Source organism: Gigantopelta aegis, chromosome 6 (genome assembly GCF_016097555.1).
Source record: "Gigantopelta aegis isolate Gae_Host chromosome 6, Gae_host_genome, whole genome shotgun sequence".
In the NCBI taxonomy this organism is placed as follows: domain Eukaryota; kingdom Metazoa; phylum Mollusca; class Gastropoda; order Neomphalida; family Peltospiridae; genus Gigantopelta; species Gigantopelta aegis.
Genome location: NC_054704.1, coordinates 101,219,043 through 101,238,048, shown reverse-complemented (window position 1 = coordinate 101,238,048; position 19,006 = coordinate 101,219,043). Strand labels below are relative to the sequence as shown.

At 36.5% G+C, this 19,006-nt stretch overlaps 1 protein-coding gene across 1 annotated transcript in view; it reads right to left on the bottom strand.

Moving 5' to 3' along the window:
- The window catches only part of LOC121376383, a 51,586-nt gene that overhangs the window by 17,166 nt on the left and 15,414 nt on the right, over nt 1-19,006 (bottom strand). Inside the window, exons 3-12 of the mRNA XM_041504232.1 lie at nt 16,477-16,639; nt 15,592-15,746; nt 14,855-15,012; nt 11,885-12,196; nt 8,980-9,066; nt 8,269-8,451; nt 7,700-7,816; nt 5,328-5,471; nt 4,720-4,926; nt 2,571-2,735 (exon numbers count right to left, since the gene is read on the bottom strand). Of these exons, the coding sequence (XP_041360166.1) occupies nt 2,571-2,735; nt 4,720-4,926; nt 5,328-5,471; nt 7,700-7,816; nt 8,269-8,451; nt 8,980-9,066; nt 11,885-12,196; nt 14,855-15,012; nt 15,592-15,746; nt 16,477-16,639 (1,691 nt within the window). The remainder of the gene's footprint in view (nt 1-2,570; nt 2,736-4,719; nt 4,927-5,327; nt 5,472-7,699; nt 7,817-8,268; nt 8,452-8,979; nt 9,067-11,884; nt 12,197-14,854; nt 15,013-15,591; nt 15,747-16,476; nt 16,640-19,006) is intronic.

Here is a 19,006-nt window from a genome sequence, read left to right as displayed (position 1 = left end):
TGCTGAGGGAAGTGGTGAGGGTGGTGGTGAGAGCGGTAGTGAGGGTGGTGCTGAGGGAAGTGGTGAGGGTGGTGGTGAGAGCGGTAGTGAGGGTGGTGCTGAGGGAAGTGGTGAGGGTGGTGGTGGTGGTGGTGGTGGTGATGGTGGTGAGGGTTATTGGGAGGCTAAAGTAATTTTTTTAATTAATATTTCAGTTTTTAAGAAATAATATTAACTGTACTTAAATGTGTTTGTCAATACAGTGAAGATATGGTACAGTAAAACCCCTCTAAACGGACACAGACTGATAAAGCAAACAGTCTACTTTTAAGGGGAATCCAGTTTAAGAGAGGTTACTTGATGTAAAATATTTATAAACGGTCTGTGAACAAAGCATCCAGTTTTGAAAGAATTCCGGTAAAAAGAGCCCCAGTTTAGAGCTGTTGTTATGTTATGTACCAGTCCTCACGGCGGCAGTGAGCCATGGTTAAGAGCTGTTGTTATGTTACATACCAGTCCTTGCGGCGGCAGTGAGCCCTGGTTTAGAGCTGTTGATATGTTACGTACCAGTCCTTGCGGCAGCAATGAGCCCTGGTTTAGAGCTGTTGTTATGTTACGTACCAGTCCTTGCGGCGGCAGTGAGCCCTGGTTTAGAGCTGTTGTTATGTTACGTACCAGTCCTTGTGGCGACAGTGAGCCCTGGTTTAGAGCTGTTGTTATGTTACGTACCAGTCCTTGCGGCGGCAGTGAGTCCCGGTTTAGAGTGTTTATGTTACGTACCAGTCCTTGCAGCGGCAGTAAGCCCTGGTTTAGAGTGTTTGTTATGTTACGTACCAGTCCTCGCGGCGGCAGTGAGCCCCGGTTTAGAGTGTTTGTTATGTTACGTACCAGTCCTTGTGGCGGCAGTGAGCCTTGGTTAAGAGTGTTTGTTATGTTACGTACCAGTCCTTGCGGCGGCAGTGAGCCCTGGTTTAGAGCTGTTGTTATGTTACGTACCAGTCCTCGCGGCGGCAGTGAGCCCCAGTTTAGAGTGTTTGTTATGTTATGTTCTGTACCAGTCCTTGTGGCGGCAGTGAGCCCTGGTTTAGAGCTGTTCTTATGTTACGTACCAGTCCTTGCAGCGGCAGTGAGCCCTGGTTTAGAGTGTTTGTTATGTTACGTACCAGTCCTTGCAGCGGCAGTGAGCCCTGGTTTAGAGTGTTTGTTATGTTATGTTACGTACCAGTCCTTGCAGCGGCAGTGAGCCCTGGTTTAGAGTGTTTGTTATGTTACGTACCAGTCCTTGCGGCGGCAGTGAGCCCTGGTTTAGAGTGTTTGTTATGTTATGTTACGTACCAGTCCTTGCGGCTGCAGTGAGCCCTGGTTTAGAGTGTTTGTTACGTTACGTACCAGTCCTTGCGGCGGCAGTGAGCCCTGGTTTAGAGTGTTTGTTATGTTATGTTACGTACCAGTCCTTGCGGCTGCAGTGAGCCCTGGTTTAGAGTGTTTGTTATGTTACGTACCAGTCCTTGCGGCAGCAGTGAGCCCTGGTTTAGAGTGTTTGTTATGTTATGTTACGTACCAGTCCTTGCGGCTGCAGTGAGCACTGGTTTAGAGTGTTTGTTATGTTATGTTACGTACCAGTCCTTGCGGCTGCAGTGAGCCCTGGTTTAGAGTGTTTGTTATGTTACGTACCAGTCCTTGTGGCGGCAGTGAGCCCCGGTTTAGAGCTGTTGTTGTTATGTTATGTTACGTACCAGTCCTTGCAGCGGCAGTGAGCCCCGGTTTAGAGCTGCTGTTATGTTATGTTATGTACCAGTCCTTGCGGTGGCAGTGAGCCCCGGTTTAGAGCTGCTGTTATGTTATGTTACGTACCAGTCCTTGCGGCTGCAGTGAGCCCTGGTTTAGAGTGTTTGTTATGTTACGTACCAGTCCTTGCGGCTGCAGTGAGCCCCGGTTTAGAGCTGCTGTTATGTTATGTTACGTACCAGTCCTTGCAGCGGCAGTTAATCCCGGTTTAGAGCTGCTGTTATCTTATGTTATGTACCAGTCCTTGCGGTGGCAGTGAGCCCTGGTTTAGAGTATTTGTTATGTTACGTACCAGTCCTTGCGGCTGCAGTGAGCCCCGGTTTAGAGCTGCTGTTATGTTATGTTATGTACCAGTCCTTGCGGTGGCAGTGAGCCCCGGTTTAGAGCTGCTGTTATGTTATGTTACGTACCAGTCCTTTCGGCTGCAGTGAGCCCTGGTTTAGAGTGTTTGTTATGTTACATACCAGTCCTTGCGGCTGCAGTGAGTCCCGGTTTAGAGCTGCTGTTATGTTATGTTACGTACCAGTCCTTGCGGCGGCAGTGAGCCCTGGTTTAGAGCTGCTGTTATCTTATGTTATGTACCAGTCCTTGCGGTGGCAGTGAGCCCTGGTTTAGAGCTGTTGTTATGTTACGTACCAGTCCTTGCGGCGGCAGTGAGCCCCGGTTTAGAGCTGCTGTTATCTTATGTTATGTACCAGTCCTTGCAGTGGCAGTGAGTCCCGGTTTAGAGTTGTTGTTATGTTATGTACCAGTCCTTGCGGTGGCAGTGAGCCCCAGTTTAAAGATGTTGTTATGTTACGTACCAGTCCTTGAGGCGGCAGTCTCTCCGATATGAGGTCGAAGGTCTCCATCAGTTTGAGGAGAAGATGTTTCTGGCCAAGCGCGTCTTCCCACAGTTTGTCGATGAGTGGTTCCTCCAGCACGCCTGTCTCCAGCAGCTCGTCCCACTTGTCAGACAGCAGGTTCCACTGAAACACACAGCTACACTGAGGCAACGACAAGTCAGCATGGCAGAAAATAGCAACAACAATCAATGTAGTATTTATTCTATCCATCACTGAAACATAGCACTACACTGAGACAACGACATCAAGGCAGAAAATAGCAACAACAATCAATGTAGTATTTATTCTAGCCATCACTGAAACATAGCACTACACTGAGACAACGACATCAAGGCAGAAAATAGCAACAACAATCAATGTAGTATTTATTCTATCCATCACTGAAACATAGCACTACACCGAGACAACGACAAGTCAGCATGGCAGAAAATAGCAACAACAATCAATGTAGTATTTATTCTATCCATCACTGAAACATAGCACTACACTGAGACAACGACATCAAGGCAGAAAATAGCAACAACAATCAATGTAGTATTTATTCTATCCATCACTGAAACATAGCACTACACTGAGACAACGACATCAAGGCAGAAAATAGCAACAACAATCAATGTAGTATTTATTCTATCCATCACTGAAACATAGCACTACACTGAGACAACGACATCAAGGCAGAAAATAGCAACAACAATCAATGTAGTATTTATTCTATCCATCACTGAAACATAGCACTACACTGAGACAACGACATCAAGGCAGAAAATAGCAACAACAATCAATGTAGTATTTATTCTAGCCATCACTGAAACATAGCACTACACTGAGACAACGACATCAAGGCAGAAAATAGCAACAACAATCAATGTAGTATTTATTCTATCCATCACTGAAACATAGCACTACACTGAGACAACGACATCAAGGCAGAAAATAGCAACAACAATCAATGTAGTATTTATTCTATCCATCACTGAAACATAGCACTACACTGAGACAACGACATCAAGGCAGAAAATAGCAACAACAATCAATGTAGTATTTATTCTATCCATCACTGAAACATAGCACTACACTGAGACAACGACATCAAGGCAGAAAATAGCAACAACAATCAATGTAGTATTTATTCTATCCATCACTGAAACATAGCACTACACTGAGACAACGACATCAAGGCAGAAAATAGCAACAACAATCAATGTAGTATTTATTCTATCCATCACTGAAACATAGCACTACACTGAGACAACGACATCAAGGCAGAAAATAGCAACAACAATCAATGTAGTATTTATTCTATCCATCACTGAAACATAGCACTACACTGAGACAACGACATCAAGGCAGAAAATAGCAACAACAATCAATGTAGTATTTATTCTAGCCATCACTGAAAACAAGTACACAAATAAAACTAAGCCAACTCAAGTCATAATCACAGAAAATATGCAGAAATAAAGCTATTAAAAAAAGGAATTGTTTAGTGGTTATTGTGATACAAGTCCGGGGCTTTATACATCCCCACTGCTGCTAAAACTCACTCTGATTCTGGAAAGCAAATCAAAAACCTACCAGCCTAAAGTCTACCACACATGAGAGCTATTAGCTAAGCAAAAAGTTACCTGAGATGTTTTACTCAGCTGACAGCTCTGGTGTGCGGGCAATTTTGCTATTTTTTGCTTTGCTGGTTGTGAGAAAAATATCTATCATGTTTGAGATTTTTAGGCCACTTGTGGCAAAAATCTCACCATGTGTGGGCTACATGAACAATCAGCTGAGTTGAATTAATCTATTGACCAATGGAAACTTGAAAATTGTGTCAGAATGAAGTCACTGAGACAGTCATAAGTAAACTAGTTGAGCACTTAGCCCATTGTTTGTACTGAAATTGCTATGAGCCAACAGCTGAGCAAATATTCTCAAATAACATTTTGCTCAGGTAGGCTTGAACTCAGGGCCCCATACCACGAAGCAATCTTAGCGCTAAGATCACCTTAAGTGCATTAAGTTACTATTCATTTAAGGTTATCATAGGGCTAAAATCGCTTCGTGGAACGGGGCCCGGATGTTATCACTGTAACCACAAAGTAAATGCCCAACAAACCTTATCGTGTGGTTCGTCTGTGGTGATGATGCGTTTGAACATGTCAATGAGCCACTGGGGTTTTAAGACCACCGTGTCCTGTAAGACACTGCTGGGGGTGCTCAGAGCGCCATAGTGAATGACCACGCCGAGGGCGTGATAGAACTCCAGCATCGTCTGCACTTCATCTAGGGATATTATGTCGTGGTTGTGAGCAATTTCAGACATCTGCAAGATAAATGGTACAATACTTTATTTAAAAAAGGATCTTTTATTAAAACATGTTCCCTAGGATTTAAGTTTACAGGAAAGAAAAAGAATAATTATTTAATGGAGTCTCAGCACCATTTAATTAACTGTTATATGGTGTCTAAAATATGGTAGATGATGAAAATTACTGGTTAGCGGCTTACTTAACAAGCCTATTGATGTCACATTTTAACATTAACTTTATTACTTAAGTCTCTTTGTTGGGTAAGTTTTTTCTTGACTCATGGACTGACAGTTTATTATACTTCTGCCAATGAATGCATATAGTTTTATGCTTGCTGATTCATTCGTCATGTATACAGGCTGTATTTTTTCACTTATTTTTGGTAAAAACAAATCTCAGGCTGTAATTTAATCACCTGATCATAAGTTGCAAAGTTTGTTCCTTCATCTGCTAACTGAACAATCTCTTGTTCAAACTTTAACCACTTGATAGGAATCTGCTCCCCCATGTACGGCTCCCCATGAGATACCTTCTCAATCTCTTCTCTGAGGCGATCAATCTAAAATAACAGTTTCTAACATACATCATTAATTTAGTCGGTAAAGAAAATATTTCTGTATACCGTATTTTCTGGCTTATTATACGCACTGGTGTATAAACCGCACCCCTTGTTTTCAGACCAAGTTCCGACCTTTAAATAAGCCGCAGTTAAAATAAAGCCACAATCTTAATTACAGTTAATTATTGTTTGTATTTAATAATAATAAAGAGATCCATTCTCCCTTAAATTCAAATAATAAATAATTGTTGATTGTGTTGCTTTCAGTTTCATTTCACCTAATGGGAAAGTTTCGTAAACAAAACACCGTTGACAAACCCCGCTATTGTTACGAAAATATGAACACGAACTTGATAATGTTAATTTCATAATCTTGCATTAGTTGATCTACTCACTCGATTGCAAAACACACGTTTCTCTGTAACCTAACTAGCATGCCGTGTGCAAAAATTACATATTCAAACGGTCGGGTCAAGCTGGAGTGGTAGTGAACCGAAACTAAGCACACTCCTATCGATCGTTTACAGTTTCGACGGCCTTTAAAATATATATATATATATATATATATATATTTGCCGAAAATTATATATGTATAATTACATGTAATATTATGAAATACATTACAACGTTATGCTCTGTATAAATTAGCGGACTAATTAGATTGGACATGTCGACATTTAATACAAACATTTCAGGTACTCCGATTATGTGATTTTAATTCGCAAGCTTCGTACTAAACTTAAATTTTGATATATTAATTAAAAACATTACAAACAGGTGAGATACTGTGGCATTAAAGATATCAAGAAACTTTTGATGTCTGTGTTAAGGTCCGGCTTTTGCAATTGGCCATAAATGGCCATGACATTGTAATTGTATCACATGACATTGTTTAGGCTGCCACTGGCTTCTTATCTGAAGTATCGAACATGCAAGTTAAGTGTGTTTGCTACAAAGTATAACAACACTGCTTTGTATAATATGAGGAAAGTTACTTCATTTTAGAACATCTGACAAACACATCTGATGCACTACTAACAATAAATGTTATAGAAATCAAACAAAGAAAGTTTGCAGACGAGTCCATTTTTGAAACTGTAAGTATAACAATACACAAGCGATGTATTGTTTCTAGCCTGACTAGACTATTAATAAAGAGCCATTCCAATGTAATACTTCAGTCCCAGTCATTTGGTATGCTATATTATTATTATGAGAATGAACAAAATAAAAGTTCTGGTTTATATGCACAGCGGTTACCGTAAAATTCATAAATAAACAGCACCATTTTATAAACCGCACCTTGCAATTCACAGTAAAAAAGTAGCGGCTTATATGCCGAAAAATATGGTACATCACAATTTTACAAAATTTCATCCAAAAAATGAAAAGCTGTTTTCATAAAATCTGTAAGACTGCAATATGTACTGGCAAGATATAATAAAACTAATTCCACAGAATTAAATGTATCGCTTACCATAAATTTGTTCAAAGTTGCTGACTATTGTATCCATACATGTTTTATCTCAGTGCATGTTTGTTTTTTGTTGTTTTCAAAGTAAATGGACATCCATAGGTGCACTTATGAAGCAATTTTCATTGATCAAGGACTTATAGTTTTTGAGAAATGGAGACACAAAACTTTATGTTTAGCTAAATACGAAACTACCACTGGAAAAGTAATACCTATATCTATCCTATTTACTTGTAAAGGCACCCTGTCAGTGGGCCCATTGGGCTATTTCTCGTTCCAGCCAATGCACCACCACTGGTATCTCAAAGGTATGTGCTATCCTGTTTGTGAGATGGTGCATATAAAAGATTAATAAATCAATGTGCTCTAGTGGTGTCGTTAAACAAAACAAACTTCTTTTTTTAGTAAAGGCAACACCAAAAAAAGGAAATGCCCAGAATTGAAAATGACCTTGGAAAAAAAAAATCCTGCAAAGTTTGCTGCAGCTTAAAAACCAGGGAGTTATTTGAGGTTTTTTTTTTATATCAAAGAACATGAACAGGAACCGTCTTCATCATTAACAAACACTTTTCTCTACCTTTTCATGTCTACTGATCTTTCATTTTGTTCACATTATTTATCTCAATCAAACACCTGATTCTGCTTAACTTTCTAAATTGCACTGATCAAGATGACATCACAAGACAGCAACCTGTCAGCAAAACAGCAGAAGTCATGTACATGGAAAAGGCCATTAATAGAATAATTAGGTTACCTGTGGATCTTCTCCCAATTCATAATTATTTTCCACAGCAAAAAATGGTGTCACAATGTGCTGAGCATATGGCTTGCCAGTAATAAACTTCCTCAGCTCACTGAACTTGGCTTCGACCTGGGAAAACATAGATCAAACAATACAGGTTATCAGGATCATCGTTATTTCTTACCATACGTCGGTTTTAAAATTAAAGTCTACAGTATTTTTTCTTCTCCATTCTTCAATCTATGTACTAATATGTATGTGTTATTTGATTAAAAACTAAATTTCACTGTTGGAAGGCTCTTGATTGGTTGATGTAAACATATTTCATTAAAAAAAAAACTCCATTCTTAAGGAATTTATAAAATTAATATATATTTCCCCCAGACATTTTTGTGGTCAAAATGTGGAAATTTCAAATCGATTTACTAGACTTCTTGCGAGTCTTAACAATGTAAATTAGTATATATTTCAAAAGTATTCAATTTTGTTTTTCTTAAATTATAATTTTGTTTTGTTTGAGGGTGGTGATGGGGAATACTCAAAGTTGATCTATTTTATCCCCTCGTCAGAGAAACACTAACCAACTCATTCTGTGTGCGGACATCTGGGTGCAGACTGCTTCGATGGGTTCCCACAATGAAGATGGGCGGTGACAGTTTGGTATTGTCCACACTGTTGCGGGTGTTTTCGGCGGCGTGGCTGTGGATGGATCTCATCCAGAAATCCATGTACTCCAACACCGACAGATCTTCTTCATGATCAGTCTATGGGAAAAAAATAAATGATTTTTTTTAACAATGCATTTGGTTTAAATAACATTTATATTAAATAGTGTAGTTTACATTAATTTAAAAATAAAAAACAAGAATTTTCATAAATAAATGTCTAGCATACAATAAGCTTATTTGGTGTTGCTGATAGTTGCATTCATAGATGCTCACCTCAATGCATGTTATATAAATAATAAAAATAAATAAATCAACATGAACATCCATATGTGCAAATATAAAGTGGTGACCATGAAGTGATGACAGTGGGTTTCCTTTCTCTCTGACTGTGTCTGACGTCATATCACCGTAAAATAAAAATGTGTTGAGAGCGTAGTTAAATAAAATATTCCTTCTTCTTCATGTTCTATAAACCATGTTTTGTTTATCTCTATCTTAAAATTTGTGAGAAATGGAGCTAAACTAAAAACTTGGCACCATCATTGCCACGGTCAGCATCAGAAAAGCAATACCCGTACCTCACCGTATAAAGGTGAGACAAAACTGAAAGGAAGACAGTCTAACCTGTATTTTACATTCTTCATCATTCTTCGTAAGGTCATCATTAAGTTTGAAGACAATCACATATACAGCTCTTGATGTAAGGAACACCTGAAGAAAACAAAGAGTTCATTACCTGTACAGAACATGGAGAAAGTAAGTCAGTTACTGATACTACTGTTTGCTTTTGTGTAACAATAATAGTGACTGTTTTACTTATTTATTGCTTTTGTAATTATTTAATAGGTAGTTAGTATGTTTTGCTGTTTAATTAAAAAAATAAAATGAATTTATTTTCTTTCTTTTTTTTCTTTCTTTCTTTAATTTATTTACTCAAGGTAACTTATAGGTTAACTTCATACTAAATTAAAGTTAAAACCAGACAAACAATATTTTGCCAAGTTGTAGTCAAATACAAGAAGAAGACATATATATATTTGTTTTCATTTCGAATAAAGGCTTATTTCAATTTTCCATAAATTATTAAAAATCCTGCATTAAAAATGACCAATAGCGACTTAATTCATATAATGTTCTCTTGAATGGTGATGTAATTCATGTGATTTCCTCTAGAGTGTATGGTACACACTGAAAACATACAGGTAGAATGACGTCACTTATAAGGCGTCCTTGTTTATTGGATAAACCTTGGAATGTTTTGTTTAAGTATTTTGTAAGAAGCTTTGCAGCACTTACATGAAAGCAAAAGTAACAATAACACTTTTTATTTGTTTCTGGGAAAAAATTGCATTCAGTAAACTGAATTTAAACTGGACAGCTTATTGTTCATCATTCCATTGTAAAGTTAGCCTTTAATATCAACTATTTTTATGATGCCTTCATCAGACATCTAACAGTGTAACAGTATAATAGTGTAACAGTATAATAGATATCTCAATATTAAAATCTCCAACGATGATGTCTTAGAAATGTAAGATCGCGAACACTGATTAAAAGCCACACACACAAAAGACCTAGATTAAAGAGGACTACCATGTGAAAGATTATACCTTTACAACAGATGTAATTACACTTAATCCGATCCCAGTTTAATCTATTGCTACTACGTGTATGTATAGCTGCCAAAGATGGGTCGTGTCTTATAGACACACCAACACATCCTACATGAAGGTACAACAACCATGTACATGTATATATCAGTTTAGCAGCAAACATTTTGTTCAGTGCTGTGTCCCCATTTGCTATGCAAGTTTCAGAGATCTCTACTCAATTCGGTAATGTTAAATACTAGTTGCTAATAAATTTGCAAACTGATAGCAAATGTTGCTAATCAAAATCAAAACAACATTCTAAAACAACAGATGCTTGTATTTAACATTCCATTGCAAAACATACTAATAGTTTTAGTGTGAGAATGAAAAGTGTTACATGTTACTCATTTCAAACAACAAGAAGAAATATTTTATGCGTGCTTTCCTTTAACATACTTTACCTTTTGCGACACCCAATAGCTGATGTGTTTTTTGTGCTGGGGTGTCATTAAACATTCATTCATTAATTTATTCCTTTGGGCATTGGTTGAAAAGGGGGGAAAATCCACTTAGTTCCCAAAGGATTGCTTATATCATGATCTGCACTTCACGATTTGTATAAATTGAAAATTAAATGGGACTTAAAGCCGCACACCCTAGTTCCATCCAGTGAAAATAAATTATAATTCGGTTAATCTACTAACCTGTAACACACTTAGATCACGTTTTTATCAAATGGAGTGAAAAAGCAGGTTTTATATCGATAAATACCTTGGGAATCCCCATGTCCCAATTGCTTGAAATAATTTTGAAAGTTAGTATTCTGATGTCACCGGTAGATGTCACTCGAAGCACAACAATGCCTACGTCACGACAAATTTCACAGAGTGCGCACAGACTTGGGGTGCGTTCTTTTCACCTCTCCTGGACATGTTCCAACTGTTCTGTCCTGGTTGTATCCCCTCTCCAGATATCGTAAGACTTAGCAAAATTATTGGTTTTAAGGGTTAGTAACATTTTGTATTGACACACTTACTTGTCTGAACTTTATTGTTACTGAAAATGTTCACGAACTGTGAAGAAAAATCTCACAAATGAACAACAACAAATCGGATGTTGATTGCGCGAACCGTGCACGAGAAAACAAACCGAACCAAAATGATAACGGTCATGTGGTATACCAACATCTGTGACGTTTACACAGGAAGATTCCCTCTAAAAATAGATTGGACCTCGCTTGCTTAACGTTTTTTTCTCGACAGCACGTCTTGTGAAAAAATGCAAAAAATGCATTTCGTGGTTTTACAAACATCAGGATTACCAAAAAGCACTTCAGATGAATGGAAATGTGTATTCTAAACAATAAAATATAAGTAAAGTGCAATTTTATTTGTGAAAAATGGGGTTTAATAGCGAAAAACAACGCCGTAATGGTTAACAAATAGCCGTAACTAGGGTGTGTCCTTTTAATGCCTCTGTAATTTAGTAATAATTAATGAAATAAGTTTGCTCACTTGATGAGTGGTATAATACTCACTTGATGAGTGGTGTAGTACTCACTTGATGAGTGGTGTAATACTCACTTGAGTAGTATAATACTCACTTGATGAGTGGTGTAATACTCACTTGATGAGTGGTGAAATACTCACTTGACGAGTGGTGTAATACTAACTTGAAGAGTGGTGTAATACTCACTTAATGAATGGTGTAATACTTGAAGAGTGGTGTAATACTCACTTGAGTAGTATAATACTCACTTGATGAGTGGTGAAATACTCACTTGATGAGTGGTGTAATACTAACTTGAAAAGTGATGTAATACTCACTTAATGAGTGGTGTAATACTCAGTTGAAGAGTGGTGTAATACTCAGTTGAAGAGTGGTGCAATACTTAATGAGTGGTGTAATACTCACTTGATGAGTGGTGTAATACTCACTTGATGAGTGGTGTAATAAACAGCTTGGCCTGCAAAATCCCAGATATTGAGCACAACATTGTGACATCTGTTGGTGTTCTCTTGGTCGTCCGAGTGTGACTTGGTCGTACCGCCAGCATTGTGACATCTGTTGGTGTTCTCTTGGTCGTCCGAGTGTGACTTGGTCGTACCGCCAGCATTGTTCAACATCTCCTGCACCAGCTCCACCACTCGGATGGGAATGTCACTCATCAAATCGGGAGGGATCGTCACATTCTCAACAACATTATGATTCAACACCTTAGTGATGGATGACTTTCGTTTATCTTGAGGCTATAATCATGAATGTTGAACATTTCATTATCAATGTAAGACTCATGGTTATTTAATTAAATCAATCTAACAGCAAAAGGTTAACACTTTGATACCTAAGCTGTGAAGAAAAAACTAAATCTATATCTTACCTATCTGCCTAAAGGCAAAATTTGACACTGTCATATTTGTCGAAAATGTATATAAATATACACAATAAATATCTCATCTAAATACAAAACTAAAACAAAAAAAGTTTTTAAATACTAGTATATATTAACCCTAAGGCTTATGTATCCAGTAGTTATATATTTTAAGTATTTTTATTTCATTTGACATTTATTGTCCCCAGACGATTGCAACATTGTCAGGGTTTAAATCCTATTGTCTAAATGCTAATGTGATTCCACCATCAGTCACAAAAGTAAAACCTTTCTGTCAAATGCAATAAGTTATGTCATCTTCCATGCAAAAAGGTAAAACCTTTCTGTCAAATGCAATAAGTTATGTCATCTTCCATGCAAAAAGCCCCAGAAAAACCTACATGTATATCTTGCCTAAATTTAAATGTTGATGCTGTTATCACTGTTGAGAAATGTTAAATCTATATCTCGCTTTCTGAATGGCAAAAAGTAAAGTAAAGTTTGTTTTATTTAACGACGCCGCTAGAGCACATTGATTTTTTTATCTTATCACCGGCTATTGGACGTCAAACATATGGTCATTCTGACACTGTTTTTAGAGGAAACCCGCTGTCGCCACATAGGCTACTCTTTTTACGACAGGCAGCAAGGGATCTTTTATTTGCGCTTCCCACAGGCAGGATAGCACAAACCATGGCCTTTGTTGAACCAGTTATGGATCACTGGTTGGTGCAAGTGGTTTACACCTACCCATTGAGCCTTGCGGAGCACTCACTCAGGGTTTGGAGTCGGTATCTGGATTAAAAATCCCATGCCTCGACTGGGATCCGAACCCAGTACCTACCAGCCTGTAGACCGATGGCCTGCCACGACGCCACCGAGGCCGGTCTGAATGGCAAAGCCAAATGCCAAACATCAAGAAGCTGAGGTGAATGTAATTAAGTAACAACATATATTCTAGCATATGACAGTGATAAAAAAAATCAATACGCATCTCCTGCAACATAAAAGCTTACTGCACTATCTTTGTACTCATTAACTCACTCTTGATCTGATCTACAACTACATGTACACATACATCCACAAAATATTGATTCAGACCATGACACACCATGCACTTAGAGGAAAAGGATATCCTGAGGTCCTAACGATTAACATGCAAGCAAGCAATTCTTTATATAAATTCATAGAAAAAATCTAAATATGAATCTATAATATAATAAGAGTATATTATAAAAAAAACTTGCTGTGAAACAAATGTGAGGGGAGTGATTAATTGCTCCCCTAACTTAGATTAAAGGGAGCCAAAGATATTACCACGTTGACCACATAAAAATTCATGTCAAGGAGAGTTAAAAAATACTCTCCTTAAACTAAGTCTCTGTGGAGTAAATGGGAGTAGGACTGATAGCTCCCCTTAGATGGAGAGGTCTGACAATATGTTTAAGGCTTTTTCAGGACAATGAACGACTGGCAAATTAAAAGTCACTATACCTCAATGTAGTTTCAAGGTATTTATTTATTGCAGATTTTTCTTTTATAAACTCATAATATTTCATATATTTTCCACATTTGTGTGAATTCTATATCAGAAATTCTTCTCAAAAAGTTTATTTTAGAATGAAAACACTATTTAAATGTATTAGTTTAGCTTTTTTCAAACAGTCCTTCAAAATTATTTTACAGTTTTTTTATCATCAATAGCCGAATGAGGGAATTCTTATATTTATATGATAAACAATGTTTCAAAAATGGGTCTGTGTGTTATTTTAATAAACAGTAATTATTTCAAACTTGCTGTAGGTGACAGATTTTGAAGTTTGAGCTGTGTAATACAAGTGAATTGTACAAAATAGGATGTAAATAATAGAAATAACAGGCATCTTTAAACTATGGTTATCTCATGTCTAACATACGGTTATTTCAACACTTGAACAAGAAAATGAGAAGAAAAAACCTGTTGCTGTCACGTGGGATACTCCTACCAAAAAGCAAAGCAACTTTTACATACAATTTCCCATAGACTGGACAGCACATACCACAATACCACCTGTTGGGACCATGAAACATTTGTCCATCAAGAACAATCGATCCTATGACCTCAGTTGAATGCTCATGGTTAACAGATGCAACCCTTCAACATGTTTAATTGTATATTCATAATCACAAAGAGCCTGAAAAATTAAATCCCTTATTTTATCAAGAAATTTTAAAAATGTTTTTATTTAAGTTGTTTTATTAAGAAACTTATTATTTTAAGCCTAGATCACGCTATAAAATGTGACACAATTCAACTGATTTTTAGTCGGCCCAACATGTTCAGATGCAGATGACAGCCATTGTATAGTGTGAATGGTTGATGACGCAACATGACCGTCCAATTGAGTCACATCATGTGATCTAGGTTTTAATCATTTGAAGCAAATGACATTTTGCATAGTTTAAACTGAACTCTCATAGGTGATTTACTTTTCCTCAAAATGCAACTCCAAACAGAAAACGACAAACCAAATTATTATCAACTTTGAATAATTACCTTTAACTTTCTTCCATCAATGCTAGCTGCTGATGTGCTCTTTACAGGACTGGGAGATTTCGTAGCACTTTCTACTTGTCGTTTTTGAAATAACAGTTCCTGAACAATGTTGGTTGCAAGGGCTTTATGATATTCTTCTTCAATTCCATCCGAACCACCTGGAGTAAAATAAACATGTCATTCCATAACATCACTATTTGTTACTGTGAAAAGGTACTCAGGTGTAAAATCCTTGCGTGTCATTACTAAGTCACAAAATGATATTTTCATGTGAAGTCAACAGTGAAATTAAACAATAAACAGGAAAGAGATGTTTTATACTACTGCTATTTAGTGTTTATTTTGATATCAGGTCACCATATAGGCTACTTTTACCAGAATGCAGCAAGGGATCTTTCATATGCATTTTCTCCATAGACAGGATTAGGACTGTACATGTCATGGTCTTTCATGTAGCAGATATGGGTCACTGCTTGGAATAACAAAACAACGTGGAGTCCACTGAGAAAGTTTGATCCTAAGACTCATCGCATCTCAGACAGGTGCTCTACCACTGAGAGCTCTACATCCCATCCACATTTTAAAAATTCAAGACCAACTGTTTTTGTTTACCTAAATAACACATGTTCACATTACTTACAGCAAAATTAAAAAACCATAAAAATTCACCATCAGTTATTAACTGATTAACACCAAAAATTAACAACTATACATTAAATGTCTTAATCATGGTTTACCCAAAATTCCTAAATTCTTTTTGTCATCTTCTGTTTCTTCTTTCTCTGTACTGTATCCCTTGATGGCCAGTTTCCAGGATGACCTGTTATTGAGGTTATAAGAACAGGATGCAGACAGGTCAATTCCATCGGTTCTCTCATCACTGGCAATTTGACTGAAAAACAATAGGAAAAAAGAAAAGAAAAAAGAAGATTAATACATCTGAGTAAGTGAAGTTCAAGATACAGAACAATTAAAAAAGAAATGTACATGGCCTGGGACCGTATTTTCGAAGCAATCTTAGCCTACAAAATCGTAAAATCATCGTAAGCTATGACGTCACTATGGCGTGTGCTGTAGTGACGTCACACCCTACGATGGTTTTACGATTTCGTAGGGCTAAGATGGCTTCGAAAATATGGGCCCAGGTGCTTATAAAACTTTTAGAGTCTAAACTCGACACTCTAATAGTCTGAGAAACTAATGTCATGACAACACCATGCAAATTGTATGTGTGTGACGTCATTAGAGATTGAGTCTGGTCTCTAAAAGTTTTATAAGCATGGGCCCAGATCTATTCTTTGTAATTGTACATTTTTTAAAGTTATTTTTCTAGTAGCAAAAGATAATTGTGCCAAACAAAATACATGGAACTCATTTGCGGAATAAAACAATTCTCAACCTTATTTGATACACATACATGTATGGTGTTCATGCTCATGTAATGACTATGAGAATTTGTTTTTCAAAAATACACCTGAAAAACGTTTCAGGATCTTGTAAAGTAGGGGGTTACTGTGAGATTTCCATTAAACAACAATGACAGGAACAGTTTTTGATATCACTAACTAAAATATTTAAGAGAATTCCTGAAAATGATATATTTTCGTGTTGAAGATACCAACCATTGACCAGTGAGTGACTTCTTCAAGCTTGTTTTTCCGACTCTGTCTTTTCCCACCAGCATGAGCCGAGTGCGGTACACTGACTGTGTCCCCGACTGACACGACTTCTCATACGCTTCTATCGCCTTGGGACCACGAGCTGTGATTTCCTTTGGTGCATCGTCTACAAAGTGCACACATGTACACGTACAAACATTATTTATCATGTAACCTTTCCATCTTTATGACAAATGAAGTAATAAAGTACTCCGAGATAAAAAGGCGTACACATGTATGGGTTGAGGCACAGGTGGCATTTTCAGTGCAAAGACTGCATTGTTTAATACAAAGACCAAATTGTCCCTTACAAAATATCAGAGCATATTCCTTTCCGTCCCATTTTGTGTTACCACCATATGTACATAATAAAATTACTAATATATCAATACAATGTACTAGGGGTGTAACGATACAGTAGGGTTGCGATAAGATACGTATCATGATATTCACCTCACGATACGATAAGTATCGCGATATTAAATTTACAATAAAAAAATGCTGAATTGTTGGTCTAGAAAATGATTATTGTATTAATAATAGATCACAAACAATGAAAATAAATTCAGACTTATAATATTTCTGACGATTGCAAAGAAAACAACCATAAATGGTTCACAGCTGTGTTGAATTATTTGTTTTAAAAAATATGTTCGTGTGTTGAATTAAACTGTCGGTCATTTGATGTACTTGAGTCTGTTTTACGTTTCGTAGGATCAGGGGAGTCGAGCAATGGTGGGTGATGGCGAGTAGTGTGTGACGAAATATTTGTTGTGTTGCCAGAGGTGAATCTCATATCATTTTATTGTATATTAATTTGAATTTTTTGAGGATTCCAAATCTCCCCCAAAGTTCCCTTGGCATTCCATCTCATGTCAGTGGAGCCCGCCCTAAATGGATTTTCAGGATCTGCCACTGGTTGCCATTTAATTAATTACGGACTTGCATGTCTGACACACTGTCTTATTTTGACAAACTTTTCTATTACCGTGCTCATAATAAATGAGGAACTTGAAAAAAAAACGTCACATGGCAGACTTGTACTTTGCAGATGGATTTTCAAATTCATCTGTTAAAGGGCCATACCCTAGTTTCAACCCATGAACATTAACACTAAGTTTAGTTAATCTACAAACCTGAAACACATTTGGATAAAGTTAAAATTGAGTGAAACATGAATCTGTGACTTTGAAATGGTGAAATACCCTCTAAAATTGGACTAAAACACGACTCCATAACTGTTTCTTCTCAGACACACGTGTTTTTTAAAATATGAGAAATGCATTTTGTGACATTAAAACCACCAGGATGACCAAAAACACTTCGAATGTACAGAAATTGATCATCTAAACTATAAATTCTAAGTAATGTATGATTTCAGTTATCAAAAACGGCTATAATTATATTCAGCTAAAAATAACAACAATTAAAAATAATTTTTGGAAAGATGTGTTACAAAGCTGGCTTACCATTCAACAGAAAAAAATGCCTGATAATAATGAAGATGTAATGAGCCTAAACATTTGGTACAATAGCAAAATTAAAAAAAAAAACGGCAAACCTTTTTTTTATATGAAGTATTTGCAAAAAGCATAATATTTATTCAAGATCAAATAGACGAAAAGGGGACATTAATGAATTACAATACTTTCATAACAAATTATCAAGTACAATCCAATTTTTTAGAATATGCTTCTTTAATCAGAGCCATTAAATTATATATCTGTAAAACAAGAAAATCAAACAACCATAGTTTTAACACTGTTTGCAACCCAATTCTTCCGTTTAAAATAAAACTATTTTTAAAAGATACAAACCTAAATAAGCAAATATACGCAATATTAAATCGCACTACAATAGTTCCTACATCCCAAAAAAGATATTCAGTATTGGGGTTTGACTTCACTTCACAAGTATGGGGAAAGTATTATGCTCTACCATTCAAAACAGCTACAAATATATTTCTAAATAAAATAAAATATGTTGATTCTAATATTTGCGATTTTGCCATCTTATGCCAGAAACACTGGAACACTTATTTTATGAGTGCTCTAAAGTTACTGTCCTATAGAAAGCAGTAGAAGAATGGGCATTAAAAAAAGGTGAAAAATTTCAGTTGGATAAAAACATGGTTTTATTTGGTATCATAACAAAAAAGCATTGTTTTATTAATTGGTTCATTATTAATATTAAGTATTATATATATAGAACGAAATTACAAAAGATCAGATAAAATAAAAACGCAATGCTAAGATTCATTATTGATAAAATACAGATTGAAAAATATATATTTTATAAAAATTGCCTGTATAAAGACTTTGATGATCAGTGGGAACCTTGGCAGCAGTTCCTCAAACAAATTGTATAAATTCATGTATAAACTTATTAATAACAAAATATACGAATATGCTAATAAACATACTTTTATGCAAAATATCGCCAGTTCGGAAAACGTATCTCGACTTTCTAATTTCTTTTCTTTTTAAGATCGCAT